This window comes from Schistocerca gregaria, chromosome 4 (assembly GCF_023897955.1).
Source record: "Schistocerca gregaria isolate iqSchGreg1 chromosome 4, iqSchGreg1.2, whole genome shotgun sequence".
Classification (NCBI taxonomy): domain Eukaryota; kingdom Metazoa; phylum Arthropoda; class Insecta; order Orthoptera; family Acrididae; genus Schistocerca; species Schistocerca gregaria.
The window spans coordinates 340,107,283-340,121,207 of record NC_064923.1 but is presented as its reverse complement, the minus strand read 5'-3'; the positions used below and the strand labels follow the sequence as shown (position 1 = coordinate 340,121,207).

General features: G+C 43.7%; 1 protein-coding gene across 1 annotated transcript in view; it reads right to left on the bottom strand.

Moving 5' to 3' along the window:
* Positions 1 to 13,925, bottom strand: part of LOC126266724 (venom carboxylesterase-6-like) — a 122,699-nt gene that overhangs the window by 48,984 nt on the left and 59,790 nt on the right. The window contains exon 5 of the mRNA XM_049971200.1: positions 8,355 to 8,560. Within this exon, the coding sequence (XP_049827157.1) occupies positions 8,355 to 8,560 (206 nt within the window). The remainder of the gene's footprint in view (positions 1 to 8,354; positions 8,561 to 13,925) is intronic.

Genomic DNA, 13,925 nt, shown 5'->3' with positions numbered 1-13,925 from the left:
CGCCACAAAGCACAGGATGTACGCTGGGGCTCTTCCTCCCATGATGGTACATTTGATTCAAATGGTTCAAATGGCTCTGAGCACTATGCGACTTAACTTCTGAGGTCATCAGTCGCCTAGAACTTAGAAATACTTAAACCTAACTAATCTAAGGACATCACACACATCCATGCCCGAGGCAGGATTCGAACCTGCGACCGTAGCGGTCGCTCGGCTCCAGATTGTAGTGCCCAGTACCGCACGGCCACTCCGGCCGGCGGTACATTTGAGATTGAGTGTATAATGCGAGAGGACTCACTGTTCTCTCGTTATTTCTACTCACAATAATTAGACGGAACACGATACCTGGTATAAATGTTTATTCTAATAAACTTTACAATGTGCACAGGCAGGGCGCCAACTGCGGCTCCTGGCTTAGCTGAGAGACATACACGCCCGTCCGCTACAGCGGCTCCAAGCTACCTGCTCGGCCGTTACAACGGTGCTAATGTAACCCGCGCACAAAGGACCTGGGAGATCCACTTCTGCACGTAGGTTGCAAGGTCTCCCGACAGCGAGCAAACTATACTGGACAATTTGACCTGCCCAGTTTGGGAGCTGCAGCTACATGGCAGTTGGGGTGAGTTGCAGAGTCCAAACATAATCCCTCTCTAAAATGAGTCTTCTCATTTTGCAAACAACATATCCAAAACAAAGAAAACAATAAAAATGTAACTAGACACAATATCAATGCACATAAAACATGAATACATCAACATTTGGGATGCCCACACCACCAAAACGCCACTGTCACACTGCACGTGAAACACGATGGGTACTAAAATGTAGGACACAAAACAATAAAGTATTAATATCATACTGCATAAACACATGAAAATCAGTACTAACAGCAGTCAGTCCATAAGAAACCATCCACAGCTTCTCAAGCTGAACTTATGAATTAAGATGTTATTCCTGAAATGGCAATTTGGCAGTGCACCTGTACCATGTACCATTACACAGATCTGAGAGAACACTTAACTGCTGGCAACAAAGGTTTTCCAATGACCAGGACTACGCTGCAGCCAGCAGAGAACTATTGTAAAGTCCGTCCACAAATGAATGTCGTCACCATTTATGATGTCTAAGGCACTGGCCACCTTGCGGATGAGTCGGGCAAGACGCAAAGCACTACGTAATTCCAGTCGTAGAAGAGACTGTTGTTTTACTGGGGCAACTCGATATTTGGCGGCAGCTAATGAGACTAACACATTTTTATTGTGAGGAACGCATCTGACATCTCGGTGTACGATCACAAGCTGCCGAAAATCGAGGCCCTCTTACTCACGCCTCCCCCTCCCCTCCTCCCTCCTTCCCACTATCCACTTATTGGAGGGATATAGGATTTTTCAAATGGCCAGCTGCTCAGCCAAATGCCTCGTGGCACGTGCTGGCCGTTGTCCACATAAAGCTTTCCGCTCCGCCATTTTTCTGCAACCCGTCTGCGGCCACTGGCCCGATCAGGCCCTCTGCGGACACTCGAAATACGCGGCATGCCTTGAGGCGACCATCTAGGTAACACAAAATGGAAATATAGTAGCACAAACACGACCATCCGAAGAATTCTCCAGATGGATTTTTTCAAAAGTCGGCTGCTTGCAAAACAGGAATCTCCTTCCGCCTAAAGCAAGTGCATCCTCACACCGCAATGTCTTCAGTACAAAGAGCTTCAGTGAGCACGCTGCTAGATGGTAAGCTACTCATACAATAAAGAGCGATGCCGGCATTCCTCAGAACAAACACATGATTAATGAAGGCTATCCCGACCGCGGGTTGTTTGTCTAAAGGAAGCGCCGCGGCCTTTTACGGAACTCGCCCACGCGCCGTTCTGCGCACTGGGCTGTAGAAAACACAATCGCGACGATAATAAATGTCCTCTTACCACGAAAGTAGACACAGCTATTTCCTTTTAGTTTTATGACCACAATCGGTATAGTTTTTACATTCAACTGCAGGATACAGTTCGCATCCCGCTATTTAGCGACAGCCAGCGAAGTGCACTGCCAATGATCACAGACGATCACGTGTGTATTACAGACATTTCACACACGTGAAATAACATTAGAGAATACAATTTTTCACGCCATTAGCTCGCTTGCAAGGAAGAAAAAACACATTCATTTTACATTCGACAACAACAAGCTATAATTCAAGGATATGTAGCTGTTTGTACGCTGTGGCAGCTCCCGTTTTACCAATGCAATGCTATATCAAACTAGCAGTTACGAAACAAATCGTTAGATCATGTCTTGCTCTGTGTAGGTGGGTGACTGAAATTTTGTTAAATACATCGCCGCAACGAAAAAAGAAAGTAATTCCTGTCAAGAATCATTCCATTGTGTTCTAGCCATCTTCTGTACCCACCAGGTGGCACGTCATTGTTATCAATTTGATGTTATTGTTGTGGTCTTCAGTCCAGAGACTGGTTTGATGCAGCTGTCCATGCTACTCTATACTGTACAAGCTGCATCTCCGAGTAACTACTGCAACCTACATCCTTCTGAATCTGCTTAGTGTATTCTTCTCTTGGTCTCCCTCTACGATTTTACCCTCCACGCTTCCCTCCATCACTAAATTGGTGATCCATTGATGTCGCAGAACGTGTCCTAATAACCGATCCCTTCTTCTAGTCAACTTGTGCCACAAATTCCTCCTCTCCCCGATTCTATTCAGTACCTCGTTATTAGTTACGTGAACTACCCATCTAATCTTCAGCAGTCTTCTGCAGCACCACATTTCGAAAGCTTCTAATCTCTTCTTGTCTAAACTATTTATCGTCCATGTTTCACATCCATACATGGCTACACTCTATACAAATATTTTTAGAAAAGTCTACCTCACACTTAAATCTATACTCTATGATAGCAAATTTCTCTTTTTCAGAAACGCTTTTCTAGCCATTGCTAGTCTACATTTTATATCCTCTCTGCTAACACAATCTTCGTTCTTTTGCTCCCCAAATAGCAGAACGCATCTACTATTTTAAGTGTCTCATTTCCTACTCTAATTCCCTTGGCATCACCGCATTTAATTAAATTATAATCGATTTTCCTCGTGTTGCTTTTGCTGATGTTCATCTTATATCCGCCTTTCACTTCACTGTCCATTCCATTCAACTGCTCGTCCAGGTCCTTTGCTGTCTCTGACAGAATTACGTCATCGGCGAACCTCAAGGTTTTCATTTCTTCTCCATGGATTTTAATTCCTACTTCAAATTTTTCTTTTGTTTCCTTGACTACTTATTCAATATACATATTGAATAACATCGGGGATAGGCTACAACCCTGTCTCGCTCCCTTCCCAACCGCTGTTTCCCTTTCATGTCCCTCAATTCTTGTAACTGCCGTCTGGTTCTTGTACAAATTGTAAAGAGCCTTTCGCTCTTTGTGTATGACCCCTGCCACCTTCAGAATTTGAAAGTGAGAGTTCCAGTCAACGTTGTCAAAAGCTTTCTCTAAGTCTACAAATGCTTCAAACGTAGGTTTGCTTTTTCCTTAACCTATCTTCTGAGGTAAGTCGTAGGGTCAGTATTGCCTCATGTGTTCCAAAATTTCTAAGGACTCCGAACTGATCTTCCCAAGGTCCGCTTCTACAATGCATTAAACTGTTTATGAAGGAATAATACGGGAATGTGTGATTGATAGTCTGTTGGATATGCTCCTCCTACAGTACAGGTGATGAAACTTTACACCGGTCTGTGGAAGCGTCTTCGATCATGAGCCACCTACTCCAATGAACCAATATTTAATAGGATCGCCACATATAGTCAATGCTGGAAAGCAGACTGTAACTGTTTCAGATATATCAGAAGACAGGGACGTGATAATATCTTGTCGAGTTCTCTTAGCGGATGACGTTACTGGGGTTTTTATAGTATGTAGATTTTCTCTGTTGGATGTTTTAAAATACTGAGGAGGAAGAAAATGTTTGAATTATAGACATGAATGCACCCTGAGAGACGCAGTTCTCCTTTGGACTGCAGTATCTGTATGTACCCTGTAGTTTGGAGATGTGTAGCAATGGAGCAGCAAAATTCTCGAACTTCCTCCATGCCATGCGTGATGTGGAGTCTTCTTAATTTTCCCAACAAGAAACATCACCATAAATACTCGTACTATCTTCTCTACTACATCGTGTTGCTGGGGACAGCTTCGTTTGGCGCTGGCCTTACACATTTCACTCGGTTGTACATACTTGGTGAAGCTACGACAGCATGTTCCCATATCCATCCAGTGGTCAAAACGTGGTCCCGTCGCATTAACTCAGCTCATTCTGTCTCTCCACGAGATGCAGAAGGTCTTATAGCATTCTCTGACTTTCGACAGGTCCGAGTTAAATTGGGACGACCGCATGGACGAAGCTGCAGGAATGATGGGGCCGAGACGAAGGAGCAGTTACAAGTTGCAGAGAGACTGTCTAAAAAACAGTGCTGGAGTTTTAGGTGTATTGGATTCTTAGTAGATAGGTTAGAAAAAGGTGACTTGTTTTTAGATATGAGAGTGGCATGAAAATGATTCACTAGTGGCTTAATTATTAGAAGATATCTCTACAGGATCCACCGCAAGTATATGGTGGAATGGACAGATTTGATTCCAAATCACAGACAACATTTCTACCAGAAAGCGTAACGCTATCAGCGACTAGTGTGTGCCTTTAGACTCAAGACCGCTTTTTATGCAGGGTGACGGTAACATAGTCGCTACGATCACGATTTTAATAGCGTGGACCTTACGCAAAATGTATGATGTGGGGTGTAGAATCCCTCTGCGGTCAGCTTCAAATATCGGCTCTCAATAGTGTTCCTCAAAAAGAACATCGTCTTCCCTCCACGGATTCCCATCTGACCTACCTGGTGAGTGTAATCCGGCTGATTCGCCAAGCAAACTGACTCTCATGATCAATTTAATTACTTAGCCTATCAAATTGATATCAATAACGTGCCGCCCTGTGGGTAGAGGAGATGGCTTGGGCACCATGGAATGATTATTGACGGGCATTGCTTTTTTCTTTCTTTTGTTGTGGCGATATCATTCAATAAAATTTCAGTCTCCCACCTACACAAGGCGAGACATGCTCTGACGATTTGTTTCGTATGTGCTAGTATGATATAGCATTGCATTGATAAAATGGGACCTGCCACAGTATACAAAACAGCTACATCTTCTCGAATCATAGCCTGTTGTTGAACGTAAAATCAATGTTTTTTTTTCTTACATGTGAGCTAATAGCGTGAAAGATTGTATTCCCTAATGTTATTTCACTTGTGTGAAATATTTATAATATACACGAGATCATCTGCGATCGGCGGCGGTACAGTTTGCTGGATGTCGCAAAATAATGAAATACGAATTGTATCCTGCAATTGAATGTAAAAACTATACCTATTTTGCTCATAAAACTAAAAGGCAACGGACTGTGGCTATTTTCGTGGAGAGAGATCATTTACTGTCGTTGCGATTGTGTTTTCTATAGTCCAATGCGCAGAACGGCGTGTGGGAGAGTTCTGTAAGAGGCCACGACTCTCCCTTTAGACAAACAACCAGCTATTGGGATAGCCGTCATTATTCACAGTTTTGTTGTGAGGGATGCCAGCGCCGCTCTCTTTGCATGTGTAGCTGACGGCCCGGCAGCATGCTCGCTGAAGCGCTTTGTACTGAAGACACTACGGTGTGAGGATGTGGTCACTTCAGCCGACTTTTGAAAAAAGATCCGTCTGGAGCATTGCCCGGATGGGCAGGGTTGCGCTACTAAATTTCCATTTTGTGATGTCTAGGCCGTTGCCTAATGGCGTGCTGCGTGTAGCAAGTGACCTCAGAGGGTTATAGACTTCTTTAACTCCTCTCTGTCCACACCAGCAATCACGTCAGTTGAACATATTTCCTGCGGAAAAGAATAAAGATAGTACCTTACATCCCAGCCTTTTTTCCCGCCAGCTTGTAGGTGAAGGGTAAACTTTGAATGTTTCTGTCGCTGGTTTAGAGTGTTATTGCGAATTTTTTTTCCCAACAGGACAACACCAGTTATATGGCACCGCCAATTTTTTAGTTGTATTGCAATTTTATTCCGTCCTTGTGTTGTGCTATGTATTTAGTTGTGTGATTAGGCCCAATATTTATGATTAATTATGTAATTAGGATCGATCTTTGTGTCAGGTTCCCAACCAAAATAAGTGAAGGACACTAACCTAACCTTCCTCTCCTGCATCTGGACAGTTTCCATGTGTTTGGGGGGGGGGGGGGGGGGTTGCACTTGGGCTTTCCATCCAGTAGAACCAAAGTTCGAATCCCAGAAAGGGCACAGCCATTCTTAATTTCCCCTCAATTCCAAAAGCTTCTGATGGTATAAGGTCCCGGGTTGGATTTCCGGTCGGGTTGTGGATTTGCTCTGCGTAGGGACTGGGTGTTTGTGTTTTCCTCATCATTTCATCATCATCATCATTCGTGACAGTGGCTAGATTGGACTGTTTAAAAAATTGGACTGTGTAAGAATTGGGACTTTGTGGTGCCGAACGTTAGCTAAGGGTCAGACCGACCACATGGCTGGGAACTGTGACACTGTGTTGATGAGAGAGACTTGTATGCCGAGAGTGCCAAAGATGGCGGACTTGGTGAAACCATCATGGCAGGCATTTCACAATTCGTATAGAAATTAATAATAGCCAGATGAATCATGATACCTCAAAAAGAAGCATGTACATTACCATTATTTGCACGACGATTCTGACGGTGTAATCAGATTTTCAGTATCTTTATTAGTTCAGAGTTAAGTATCTGATGATACATTACGCAAGTAATAACCAGCAACGAATTTCCAAAATCTAAACGATTCATCCGATTTTGTCGATCGACTTGTCTTTAGAAAGTTATTAGTGTAAACCTAAATTGGTATGTATTACAGGCATATAACTTGAATAGTACATGCGGTATTGAAGGTCAAAGTGGCCGATTATTACCGATCGAGTCAGGCCATAAGTACTCCATAGTTACACGAAAAAACGGTAGCAGCATGCTTATTAATATATTTATTCGTCTATGTCTTTGTTTATATCCGATAGATACTATTCATGAAGAAATTAGTTAAATATTTACTGTGTTTTAGAAAGCACAGAGACATTAGTCTACTGGCTTACCTTTTGTTGCTATTCCTTTGATATATTTCACAAGCTGCGACATCGTCGCATATTGTATATTTAATGAGTTTCCATTAATTTACACCTATGGTCACAAAAAGATTGTGACCATAGGCGTAAATTAAAGGAAACCCTTTGGTATATCGTTTATTTAATTTGTTTATGTATTTAATAATGTGTGATAGAGCGCGTTTACGGTACAGCATTAGGAATAATTATTTAATTCCACGTTATATACATGTAAATCCAGTATTTCGAATGTGTTTCATCATGTTTGTGAGTGTGTGTCGGCTTGGAGGCAGGGCAGGAGCGTTCTAGCCAATCACAGCGATCGTTCCAAAAAGGACACGTGCTCGACAATATGGGAGAGAACACGAGAGAGTCTTGGACAGTACGGCGCGACGGACACACAGTCGCTGGAAAGACTTGGAGGGTGGAGCAGTTTTGCGTGTGGTAGCAGGAGATAGAAATATTTCGTAGTGCCGACTTGTGCACTTGTGAGATATCCGTATGCATTACCATATCCATATAAGTATATAGTTCTGGCAATACCGGCCATGTCCTTCTTCTTCTGTGTGGATGCACACATATTCCCCGAACTCTTAAGGGACTTGGTAAGAATGTCTTTCACGAGTAATGATTGTGTTGGGGTGGGACGCTACGAATGTAGTGTGTGGATATACAAGGTGAAAATGTGGGTCTCGCGGGAGGCATGCGCGAGATAGTCCCTGCAGCCGTACTATCCCCTGTGCCCTCGGTGGCTCAGATGGACAGAGTGTCTGCCATGTAAGCAGGAGATCCCGTGTTCGAGTCCCGGCAGGGGCACACATTTACACCTGTCCCCGTTGATGTATATCAACGCCCGTCGGCAGCTGAAGGTGTTAATATAATTCTAATTTCGTCGTCAATGTCCGAAAGAACAGACACCATATCCATATAAGTAACAGATCAAAAGTTCCATATCTGCATCACGAGTGTTCTGAAAGTCCTGCAGAGAACGCTGGGCAGTTTCTGTGAAATCTGCAAAATAGGAGAGAGTTACCGGCAGAATTGAAGCTATAGGAGAGAACAGTGACTCGTGTTTGGATAGCTCAACAGGTAAGAGGACTGCCAGTCCGCACAGTTTTGATGTGTGAGGCAATCTCGGAGGGAAATTATCGGCTAGTGGCGGCCGCGCTGCACTTACGAGTACTTTGGCGGCCTTCCGGACCAGGTACTTGGCGCGCTTCTTGGAGAGGCACTGCCGCAGCCCCTGGCCGTCCTGCAGCTGCTCCGGAGGGCACTCGACCAGCTCGCCCAGCCGGAAGGCGCGCCGCCGCGCCTCCGCCGTCGACACGTGCGCCCAGGGGCTCAGCGCCGTCCCGGACAGCGACACCGAGCGCGCGAACTTGCCTGCAACAGCGCGGCGGAGACGATCTTCAGCGCACCGGCACAGTACCACAAACCGTCGGGGAAGTACACTACTGGCCATTAACATTGCTACACCACGAAGATACGTGCTACAGACACGAAATTTAACCGACAGCAAGAAGATGCTGTGATATACAAATGATTATCTTTTCAGAGCATTCACACAAAGTTGGCGCCGGTAGTGAAACCTACAACATGCTGACATGAGGAAAGTTTCCAACCGATTTCTCATACACAAATAGCAGTCGGCCGGCGATGCCTGGTGAAACGTTGTTGTGATGCCTCGTGTAAGGAGGAGATATGCGAACCATCACCTTTCCGACTTAGATAAAGGTCGGATTGTAGCCTATCGCGATTGCGGTTTATCGTATCGCAACACTGCAGCCGCGCGATCGCTACGAACGCAGGTTCGAATCCTGCCTCGGGCATGGACGTGTGTGGTGTCCTTAGGTTAGTTAGCTTTAAGTAGTTCTAAGTTCTATGGGACTGATGACCTCAGATGTTAAGTCCCATAGTGCCCAGAACCATTTTGAACCGTAAAGTAACGGGCCTAACAGGAGGTCTTGACACTAAAACTACTAAAAACGCAAATCCTTCAGTGCACGCTCAGAACATCATTCCTATAAAGTTAGGGTCCAACACGGTAAATAGTTTTCCGTCTACAGTGAATCAAGTAGTGGAAGTTTAATTATAACCACACTGTATATCTGAAACGGTGGCAACATTTTTACTCTGCAGCCAGCTGTGGCAATTTTGTCTACTTATCATGGTTTCATGCGAACTACCTTAGTAGTCTGTCACCTCGTGTTACGTACACAACTAGTAATGCTATTGTCCTTGTGGTACCTTTGCACTTGGGTTGGTAGGACTGGAACCCTGTTTTCACTTCTGTGCAATGTTGCTTAGTTATTACTACTAAAAAGATATTATGTACTTTTGTATACCAGTTCGTGTGTTATATATCTATTTTAGGTATCTTAAGATGGAAGTAATTCCGAAACGTTGCATTCACACTTTGTGATCAATAAAGTCGTTCTTCACTTGCTGCATGCCTTTTTAAGCAAGCGTGCCAGTTTAACTACAGATCTACACATGTTTACTAGAGTAGTTACTAGCTTCCTACGTGATTATGATCTTTCACACTGACAATGACGAAGAAATCAATGGAACGAACAGGCGTTTCCTGCTGTTGATGACGGCGCAGATCAAGAGAAAAATTGGACACAAGCGTAGTCCAGAGTGTAGAGAAAGTCGTCGTAAGCATGTTCAAACAGTCTAGGGAGCGATTCGGATTGAAAAACGTAAATGCAGGAAGATGAGTCACTCTGTTACTATCAATGGCTCGTATCGAAGGCTTTAGAGAACAACGGTAGCAGCTGGACAAGTGCTGGGACACTATAGCGGCAGTGGATGGACCCACGTGACGTGTTCGCACAGCGGCAGCGTCCTCCACAGAAGATGAGACCATGGTGTGAAACATGAGTATTTCTGGCCTTTCATCTGTATGGAACTGGGAGGATCTGAACAACTGTCAGATACTGAAGAAAACGCTACTAACAATTGTCAGACCTCGAAAGCAGAAGGAAAATGACCTTTCGAGATAGCGGTTTCTCATTCTTCAATATTGTTGCTCGGGATCTCACGACTACTGTACGAAGATTGAATCAATGGCTTCAAGAGCGCAATACTCTAAACAAGTGTTGTAAACTTACTGCAGATTTCCGTAAACTACCACAAGTAAAGGTAAACTACGGTAGTTTTCTTAGTAGCTTTGGTCAGTTAAGGTGGTTGTACCTGCATTACCTGTACATTTGGTGTTTGCCTACCTGTCGGGCTCTACCTCAGAACGATCGTTTTCTTACTACGTTCCCCTAAACCGGAAGTGGTGAACGGTCTAGAAACGGGATATAATAAATGGCCAGGTAACCTACGGAACATTTTTGTTCCACATAGTTACAGTTCTGTGTGTTTCTTACTAATAAACAGTATTTATAGCAAAACTGAAATTTTCAATATTTAATTCAGATTTTATTCGAAAACAGATAATTTTTGCATGGAACAGAGAGGTGTTGTAGTAAAAATAAAGAGAGCAATACATATCCATCACATAGCGCTCGAAAATGCAATTTCCTCAACAAAAAAGAAAAATAAAGAAATTCAAAACAGAATTATATCAAACATCGCTCTAGTACTTCGGTAAACTGTTGCAGGATGAACATTAATAAAACCAACAAACTGCAAGGACGGATACCTGACTGGAAATGGAGGAAAAAAGGTCTTACGTATACGAGTCAGGAAACGCATCATCGGCACGGTAGATGGCGCTGACGAATGAAAGTTCCTCTGACAACGCGCCAAGACCACAGATGACGATTATGCAGACTGATGAGGCTAGTTCTCGTAAAGGCTGCTTCGTCGGTAAAGAGACCTAATGACAGAAATCCCATAATTTTGATCGTCTGGTGCAAAAACCGTCGACAAAATCCTTTCCATAGAGGGAAATCCGCTTCTGCTAATCCTTACTCTCTTTGCAGGCGATTGGGATAGTAGTGGATGTCATGCAGGAAATAAATAATCTTGCTTTGGCTTACACCGTGTTGACGGGCCATTTGCCTGGAGCTTGTACTAAAATTCGTCTCAGTATCCTGCAGAACCCGGGCCTCCAAATCTGGTGTACGGACAGTTCCCGTCTCCCTGCACGTTCGTCTATCTGAAAGGACCCATGATCAAACAAACGCCTAAAAAAGGCCTTGAAATATTGTGTGATGTGGTGTTTGTGAAAGTGCTTGTTTTGACATAGCCATGTTTCCCCTCGATGGCTTCCATCTGCTTGGCCGTACACATTCACACCATTTCGGCTTGTTCCCGACACGAATACTGGACCGTTCTGCTGCTTACAGTACGCTGCGTCAATCACACAGTGTGCAGCACGCAAGGAACGCACGGAACGTGGTCAGAGGAACTGTCATTCGTTAGCGCCATCCACCGTGGCAACGATGCGTATGCAACGATGCGTATTCATCCATTTACAGTCAGGAATCCGCCTCAACAGGCTGTCGGTTTTATTAATGCTCACCCTTTATAAAACATATTTCTGTTATTCTTAAACAGATATCGCATTTATCAATAATAATATGAAACTCTTGCCTTTGATCATCACGAAAAACATTCTACTGAGTAAAAAATAACAACAATGTTGTTGTTGTTGTTGTTGTTGTTGTTGTTGTCTTCAGTCCTGAGACTGGTTTGATGCAGCTGTCCATGCTACTCTATTATGTGCAAGGTGTTTCATCTCCCAGTACGTACTGCAGCCTACATCCTTCTGAATCTGCTTAGTGTATTCATCTCTTGGTCTCCCTCTACGATTTTTACCCTCCACGCTGTCCTCCAATGCTAAATTTGGGATCCCTTGATGCCTCAGAACATGTCCTACCAACCAGTCCCTTCTTCTCGTCAAGTTGTGCCACAAGCTCCTCTTCTCCCCAATTCTATTGAATACCTCCTCATTATTTATGTGATCTACCCATCTAATCTTCAGCATTCTTCTGAAGCACCACATTTCAAAGCCTTCTATACTCTTCATGTCCAAACTATTTATCTTCCATGTTTCACTTCCATACATGGCTACACTCCATACAAATACTTTCAGATAAGACTTCCTGACACTTAAATCTACACTCGATGTTAACAAATTTCTCTTCTTCAGAAACGCTTTCCTTGCCATTGCCAGCCTACATTTTATATCCTCTCTACTTCGACCACCATCATTTATTTTGCTCCCCAAATAGCAAAACTCCTTTACTACTTTAAGTGTCTCACTTCCTAATCTAATTCCCTCAGCATCAACCGATTTAATTCTACTACATTCCATTATCCTCGTTTTGCTTTTGTTGATGTTCATCTTATATCCTCCTTTCAAGACACTGTCCATTCCGTTCAACTGCTCTTCCAATAATAACAATAATTATATATATATATATTTATGAAGTTTGTGAATGTAAGCTTTACTTGCAGCAAACTTAAATTCTTCGGTTGCATAAAAGTGCAAAAGTTAAGCTTACGTTCCTGTCCCCACCAGTTCTACTAATACTACCACCAACAATCCTACCATTTAGGACGTCCTTTAAGTAGTATACCAAAATTACCGAACCATAGTCTTGGTAGAGTGCAGCTCTACTGGAAACCGTGTAGGATCTCAATAGCCCCCGCTCCACTAATGCCCGAAAGGATAGATACACTCACTGTTCGCTCAGGCGTGCACCATTGTGCAGCCACATCACACGCCTAGCGTAATGAAGTGGGCTAGTTAGCAGGACTACCAAGGTCTGTCAGCCCGTCTACCGCTGTTCCCGGCTGAGTCGGAGATTTTATCCGCTCAGGGTCTGTGTGTCGTGTTGTCCTAATCATCATCATTTCATCCCCATCGACGCGCAAGTCGCCAAAGTAACGTCAAATCTAAAGACTTGCAGCCGGCGAACGATATACCCGATGAGAGGCCCTAGTCACACGACATACATATGGCTCCACTTGACGCTCCAGTGGAGAGAAGTGCTCCGGTAACAGTACTGTCAACAGCAACACTGGACACAGGAAAGTCACACGCCGTCTTTTCAGGTGTACAGCATCACAATAGACGTACCCGTGCGTGGAGTTTCCGAGGAAAACGAACGTTGCCAGCTGCGTTAACGATGTTTACAAAGGCCATCAGCTGTGGTGATGCTCTACAGAGAACCATTGCGTGTAGAGCACGATTACCTCTATTTCTCGTAGCTGGTAATTTGAGTACCAGGCGTTACATTTCTGGCGTATTAAAACAAATGGCAGTACCCTGTTTTCGAGGTTTGCACGAGACTGTCAACGAGGTACCGCAAGACAGGAGGTGCTGTATTGATCTATTTCTAGACAGAGGGAGTTCGGCTGTTACCATATCCAGCATTTCTCATCCTCTGAAAAGAACTAATTATGGTCTGCCGTCTCACCAGTCACCAGCCACTACAGGGATAGAGTTGAAGTAGGATGGAATGACGTACCCTTATCTGTCATCCAAGATCTCTTCAACTCGATGCCAATAGTTTAGCCATTTTTGCTCCCAGAGGTAGTTGTTCCGTCTACTACATTTCGCACTCGGTATACTCTCAAGTTACCTATAAATATAAGGACATATTCTTCGTACTAATCTTGTATACGCACAATTGGAGAAACATTATTTGCTATCCTACCTTCTGTTGCAATTTTCATGGTCAGCAGTGTATACATTTTAAAAAATGTTCAAATGTGTGTGAAATCTTTGGGACTTAACTGCCAAGGTCATCAGTCCCTAAGCTTACACACTACTTAACCTAAATTA